The 7,500-nt window shown below is 43.6% G+C and overlaps 1 protein-coding gene across 1 annotated transcript; it reads right to left on the minus strand.

Moving 5' to 3' along the window:
- Nucleotides 1-903: 903 nt before the first annotated feature.
- On the minus strand, nucleotides 904-2,453 carry LOC130092345 (uncharacterized). The gene is made up of 3 exons (XM_056260186.1): nucleotides 2,287-2,453; nucleotides 1,703-2,208; nucleotides 904-1,622 (listed from the first exon to the last, which is right to left on the minus strand). The coding sequence occupies exons 1-3, from the start codon at nucleotides 2,407-2,409 to the stop codon at nucleotides 965-967; spliced, it is 1,287 nt and encodes a 428-aa protein (XP_056116161.1). The 5' UTR covers nucleotides 2,410-2,453; the 3' UTR covers nucleotides 904-964.
- Nucleotides 2,454-7,500: the final 5,047 nt, after the last annotated feature.

Below are 7,500 nucleotides of genomic sequence, written 5' to 3' on the forward strand. Positions count from 1 at the left end.
GGTAGCCAGTGCAAAGTTGCCGACACAGAGGAAATACGGTCTCTTTGCTTTGTGGGCATTGGAAACCACGCTGCAGCACTTTCACACATGCTGTGGGATGGACACCTTCTCACCACATCGTCGAGGGGAATTAGCTCAAATGGTAGAGCGCTCGCTGCGCAAAAGAAGGGGCCCAATCTTTGCGCCCCCGCACGCAAGCCAAAAAGACGCAAAAAACGAGAATTTGCCCAAGAATTTCCCCTGCAACATTATTAGGGCTATATTCCTGTGCGTTATGAAGGAGTTTTAGTCACATGTGAAACAAGTCACCCCCCGCGGACTGGATTCGAACCCGTGTTCTGCGCGCGATCAACTGCGCCTGCGTCTTCATTTATCTATGACATCATTATATTGATTTATATTTTTTTGTGTGTATTATTATTATTTTTAAATATTGCATATTACATGTTGTTGATTATTTAATAAAATGAATAAAAATGGAGGGATATGATTTGATTCACATGATTTATCAGATTTGTTTTAAGACACTTCAAATGTTTTATTAAATGTTTTTTTTTGTGTATATTATTTAAAAAAAATATTGCATATTACATGTTGTTTATGATTTAATAAAATGAATAAAAATGTTTCTTCAAATATGTGTTTTTTGTGAGGGATATGATTTGATTGATATGATTTATCAGATTATTTTAAGACACTTTAAATGTTTTATTAAAATGAATACACACAAATATTTAAATGACACTTCAAATGTTTTATTAAAATGAATACACAAATATTTAAATGACACTTTAAATGTAAAAAAACAAATATTAAAATGAATACACACAAATACTGAAATGAGTACACAGACACAAACACACATATATACACATATATATATATATATAGGACAATATGAAAGACTGGGTGGAACCATGTACAGTAATATATACAAAATATATACAGGAAAAAAGCAAATTGTTTATTGAGGAGGTGGAGTTTGGCTTGTATTTTGCTGGCGCTGTTCTGCCAACCAGTCATCTAAAGATTTTCCATTTGAGGCACGCAAGCAAAATGTGGCATTTCCATATCGGCTATGGCCAAACTCTTTGGTTTTGGGCTGCCCACATTTGCTGCACATGTTAAAGGTTACCCCTCGCACATACTTCCTCTTATGGACTCCGCTTTCCGTCTCCTGGGCCCGCCGGCGCCTGTTCCTCTGGGTGTAACGGGACACAGGAGCAGCAGACACAGGAGCAGGTGGAGCTGGGCCTGCACCGGATGTTGAAGCACCAGAAGGTGGAATCACCATTGACACGGTCATGTCTGGGTTAAGGACTAGTGACAATGACCCAGGTGCTGAAATGGGCTGCACAACTCCTGATGCTGTGGGGGCAGGTGCAATGGGGCACACCATGGTGGTGGCAGCAGCAGGCCGTCGACCTGGTCGCAGAAGAGGAGCCTGTCCTTCTCGATTTGGCGGAAGGATAAATGTATGTTTTGGGCGTGAGGTTGATGCCGCTTCATCCAATTTTTCCCTCGGTGGAGGAAGCTGCGTATCAGCCACAGCAATTGGGTCAGGTGGAGTCAGTCCCTGAGCAAGGACACTCATTTCCTGTTTTTTCTGCTGCCGTTGAAACCTGAAAATAAATTACATGTATTATATATACGTTTATAAAGGTATTCAGTTAATTTGAAGAAAATAATGTGCCTTGCTTACCACTGAATGAGTGTCTTCTGGTTTAGCTCAAACAGCTGGATCATTGTTTCATCCATCAGCCTGCGATTATTAAGCACCAGCTCTCGGATGTGGTGGTAATCCGAGAGGATTTTAGACCACCTGGGGGTGCAAACTCCAGCCTTCTTGGTCGGCGACTTGTGTAAAGCACACAGCTTTGTACAAATGGCCTCAACCAAGCGGCTGGTGCTGGGCCACTGTGCTGGTCCCCCGGGATGTCCAATCAGACACCGTTTTACACTCTCCACACCTGGTGTGACTCCGGACCGCTTCGGTGCCTTAAAGCGTCCATGTGTCAGCTGAGGCTGATGTCGAGGCTGATAGTTGACCCGCTGTTTGTCTATGTCATGGAGAGCTGTCCACAGCAGGATGGCCTCTGTCACCTGCAGGTCAGTGAGGTAAGGAGCCTCACGAAGACCAACCAGGTAACCAGCCATATCCTGGACCTTGTCCCACCCAGCAATGCCATCGGGCCCAATGACTGATCCCTAGTAAATTCAGATTAATGTTAATATATGTGGAATAAAACGAGATTGAAATTAAATAAAGCCCTTAAAGTGTTTTACCTGAGCCTCGTCGGAGAGACTGCTTCCAGTGTCAGATGGCTGTGACAACACTGAAGGGGCAGGGGCAAGTTGCTGTCCTTCTCTAGTTGATGTGGATGGCTCAGCCAGTGACACGTCAGCCATTGATACATCAGCCAGTGATGCTGGGGACTGAGGCTGAGGCAAAGATGAGGGGCTGTTTGCGAGATCATGGCAGGGGTCATTCTCGTACAGCACTGGAACTGTGATGTCCTCCGTGATCTCTTCCTCAAACCCCTCATCTTGCAGGTCTTGGTCATCAATTTCCTCCACCAGCCTGTCTTCATCCTCTGGGTTCTGGAGCACTGGAGTCAATGTTTTGCCAGTCTGGCTGTAAAGGTACTCTATTCCTAGCAATTCACCTACAAGAATAAAAGGGAAAAAATATGTTCTTAATATTTTGTCTAGTACATTTAAGGCTAAATAGATACTTAGTAGAGTATTACAAAATAACAAATTAATGAATGTCTTGCCTGTATATGCTCCAGGAGGGCGATAGCGCTCATCCCAGGGCTTCCCAAAGACTGTCTGGCTAAGCTGGTCCACAGCCTCTCTCATGGCACTGCCATATGACCGGATGGAGGACGCTCCTTTTATGGCATCTTCCATCCGGTCATCATTCCAACGCATCAAGCCCTCAAGGAGATAGGCCTGAAAATGCGCATCACTGGCACTGGTTCCTAAAAGTTAAATAAATAAAAAAGGGTTTTATATGTCACATATGTACAATATATTTACTACACATGAGGTGCTATGTCTGGTTACATGTAATAGAGTTATGTAATTACATTAAAAAATTATTGTCGTTATAACCAGAGTTATTAGTGACTTGTGAGGCAAGACAGCTTTGTCAATGCTTTTTATGACATCAGAAAAGAACTGTAAAAGTGTGACATTTATTAATGTGACATTACTTTAACGTAATGGAAGGAGTTACAGTGCTTATATTTTTTTACAGAAAAATTAGTAATCCATATGAATGTAATACCTGGAATAAAACGGTTCAGGTGGAGGTGGAATGACTCCAAGGAGGTAGAGCCTCGAGCACACCTGTAGCAGCACAGCTCCACACCGCCTTTCTTCAGTGTCCCCTTCTTTATGTAGAGCGGAAAGTGCTCTGGGTCTTGGATACACTTTACATGCTTCCGCTGTTCTTTCCATATCTGCTGGATCCGTTCATGGTTCAGAAGTGGAACTCCCAGAGTATCCTTCCCGTCCGCACTGTCAAACTGATCAATCAGTGACCCAATCAATATGGTGGTCTCCTCCTCCCCCCTGGTCCTCCTCCGGCAGTGCAGTGCCAACTCCCTCCGGTTAATGCGAGCACTGACCGCCTTTTCTGAGATGTAGCCAGTCTTCTTTGCTGCCAGCTCACCCTCCTTTGCACGGCGAAGAGCAGCCACATCCTCTGAATCCCACTGGAATATGGACATGGATAGACGTGCCATGAAGATCCCATAGAGCGGATGAGCCTCTGTCGTGACACCTGCAGCAAATCGCCGCATGAAATGCCAGATGTCCAGGCGCACTTCAAGCTCATCCCACTCCGAAAACATGGCCTTCACCTGAGACTGGCCGTGCTGACTGCAGCAATCTCTGTCCACGTACATCACCTTTGGGGATGCCTCTCCTGCCTCTCGGTAGCGTTTCATTAGGCCAGCTGCCATGGGGTCCAGTGCATGTCCCTCGGCGGCTGTTAGGACAGAGACAAGGACTTGGCCGTGTTCGTTACCAACATTTGTGCACCAGGCAGCTGTTCCTGAAGCAGCACCGGCAAGTTTTTTTGTGACCTATTGAAGAAAAAAAAGAATTTTTTTTTTTAAACAAAATAAAAACTCATAACTGTTCATTATGTACACACACATATATCCATATCTGGACAATTTCTGGATATAAACAGGGCTGTGATACCTTTTTTGTGGAGTCCATCTTGAGAACACAGCCAAATACAGATGTTATCTTGGCCTTGACCTCGTCCAGTCGCCCCAGAACATCCCTGGCGTACACAGCTAACAGCCACTTAGGTTTAGGAAGGGCAGGTAAAAGGGGAGGCTCAGCAAACACAGGAGGCTGCACAAGGGAGGACCTTGTGAATGGTTCACAGGCAGTCAGGTACTGCAGGACACGCTGTGTCCATGCCTCACTGTGTTGTTCCATCAGCTTCTTGTAGAGCTGAGTCACACTGTTGCCCAGTGTCCTCTCCCTCATCATCCTCACCACCCGGTTGTCACATGAGTATCTAAGGAAACAACAGTATAATCATGCAAATGCTTTGGTTGGAAAAAATAACACAAATAAAAGCGCCTAATAATGAATGATTGTCATTATGAATTACCTGTATGTCAGCAAAGCTGGAAACTGACTGCGGTGGCCCATATCCAGCTGTCCTAAGATGTCCTCGTTCCAAGCTGGATACTTCTTTTTGCAGCGTTTGCACTCCAGATACTCAGTGGCAAGGTCATACCACCCATCAATGTCTAAGACCTTGCGCACGGTACGGTAAAGTCCTGCTGCTGTAAGTCTGTGCTTACCACAGTCTGGGCGAACGCAGACAAGAGGAAACAACCACATCTTTAGCGGCATCCATAAGAAAATGGGCCGACAGAAGAAGAGGTCAGGTGAGGCGGGTGGCTGGGTGTTTATTAAAGGGGGCTGAGGAGGATACCACCAAAGCTTCAGCTGGGACACTATTTCTGGCTTTCCGTTTCGCATGTTGGCCTTAAACAGTGTGTTCCGGATCCACTCATGCTGGAAAGGTGGAAGATGATCTTTCCAGTGACTAGGAAGCTCAGCTGGTGGCTGATGATGAGGAAGAGCTGGTGTCTGTGCTGTTTCCGCTGATGGAGACGGACCGGCACAGGCCTCTGAGTGAACAGTAACATAAACAATATAAGGATGACTGTTATTTGATAGTAATATGCCATAAATGCAGCCCACAAACAGCCGGCGAAGCAGTAATTTTGGACAAGTATTAATAATAATTATGATTATATTTATGAATAACAGTGAAGAAAATGGTATTAGTGTCAAGAAGCAAAGAACACAGTGTACACTTTATTGATGTAAGGAATATTGGATCAATATAGCTCTTTGAGAATGAGGATTAGATGGAATGAAAGAAGGAAAATGAGTCGTGATGAATTCAGTAAAAAAAGTATGATGCCCACAGACATGAAGCATGCACACAGACACAATAAAGAAAAACTTTTCCTCTAATAATTAGAACAATGAATCTCCACCCTCCTGTCTGCTCAGGTTGAGTGAGTGAGAAGAGCAAGCGGTGTGAAAAAGTTATCCAGTGATTGTTTAGCAACAGGTAAGTTCGGAAACGCAAATAAATACACTGACACCTTTGGACATCCTTAAGGTTTGGAAGAAGTGCACTCAAAGAATGCCTCCCGCTTGAGGCATGATGTCACATAATTCTGTATTGTAAACAAAAAATATTTAAAAATGTTTATTTATTTTCAAAAATAATGATTCTCAGTGGGTTTCCACAAAACATTTTTATAATATTTGCATTTGTGTCATATGCCACACCTGTATTTAGCTGTGCTTCACATTGTGATGCAGCAAATACCAGCTCCTCATCATCATCTTCAGCAGTGGGAATGGAAGTGCCTGGAGCACAAATGTTAAAACTATTACTGTGATCAATACATGGAGACAAACATATGTAAGATGTTGCTTACTTACCAGTGGCGAAAAGCTGCTTTCGGGCCAAATGTTTGGCTGGGGGTTCTGCTGCCGGAGGAGGTAAAGTGGACTGCAGTAATGGATCTGGAAACAACAAGTGGACAAGTTTGCCATGACGATAAATGAATACATGTAGAACTGCTGTAGGGAAAATTCTATATTTACACTCCTACTCACAGGGTTTTACTGGTGACATTATTTTTTTTGCCAGCTGTGAAGGAGACATATGTTTGCCACGCGCCAACAGTGCTTTCACAGTGGCGGTCTGCTGTAAACCAGTTTGGATGGCTGCAGGTGGACGTGCAGAGGTACTGGAGGCTGCAGGTGGACGTGCAGGCTGATGTACACTGGTGCCCATATCAGAAGCCCGTCTTTTCAGGACATACGCCTTGAAAATGGCCATGTTGGTGTTGGGCCTGGCATCTGCCTTAACCAGGTACCTGATGAGGGCTTCGGCCTCTTTGCTCTGGTCTTCATAAACATCCTTCATGGACCGGCCCTGAAAGTCACCAAACTCCACCATCAAGCAGCCCTGGTCTCCAGTTGCCCGGGCTTCTGCTTGCATTTCCTGCTTCCTCTTATACTTCTCTACTTCTTCTGCCATCTCTCTAATATGAGAAGTGTACTGTAGGAACAGTTGTTTATTTTCTGACAGGGGGGTTGTCTGCGCTTTCTCACTGGAAATGCTGAGCACCAAATACACTGCGTACCCCAGAGAGTTTTCCAGAAGCCATCTAAATCTCTGACCCTGGTACTTCCCAAACTGAAGTTTGCAGTGAGCCAGTACTAAAAACTGGTCACTGGGATCTCCACCGTTTGTGCAGACAAAAGTACTTGCCTCTGCCAGCACCTCCTCCTTCGATTTGGCCCTTCCAGACACCACATTTTCAAGTTGTTTCGCCTCCGCCGATGGCGCCATGAGGAGACGGTTTGATGTTGCTGACTGGCGACGAAAAACGGGGTATGCGTACATTTTCTGAAATGAAAATCAGAAAGAGACTATTACCTTTGTCAATCTAAAAGATACCTGTATGTTAAGTGTGTTACAATAATTTAGCAAGCTACACACCAGGAATTAAATCATGTTTATCAGGCATTTTGGGTGACAACATGGAAAGAAATTCTATGAAATATTAGATATTATTATGAAAATCTTGGCAATTACTACTAACTCCCATTATTACACTTCTTTTTTCATTACATGTTGCCCCAAGGATACATTAATATGCAAATTAGATACATAGATACATTGTATAAAATGGGAAAACCCGCTTATGGCCATTTTACACACATATTGCATAAAGCAAAATGGAAGTCTATATCAAATAATTCTGTTATCTTTTATAACATAGTTGGGAATCATCTTCATACAAAGTTTGGTATATAAAATCCTGAAACCTAAACAATTATTGGTGATTTAAAAAAAAAACACATTGTTTTTGCCTATTCATGTCTTTTTAAATAATAATAATAAAAAATGAGTCCTAGTGTCCTCTACAG

The sequence above is a fragment of the Rhinichthys klamathensis genome, unplaced genomic scaffold (genome assembly GCF_029890125.1).
Source record: "Rhinichthys klamathensis goyatoka isolate OS25496 unplaced genomic scaffold, OSU_Roscu_1.1 h1tg000176l_1, whole genome shotgun sequence".
Taxonomy (NCBI): Eukaryota; Metazoa; Chordata; class Actinopteri; order Cypriniformes; family Leuciscidae; genus Rhinichthys; species Rhinichthys klamathensis.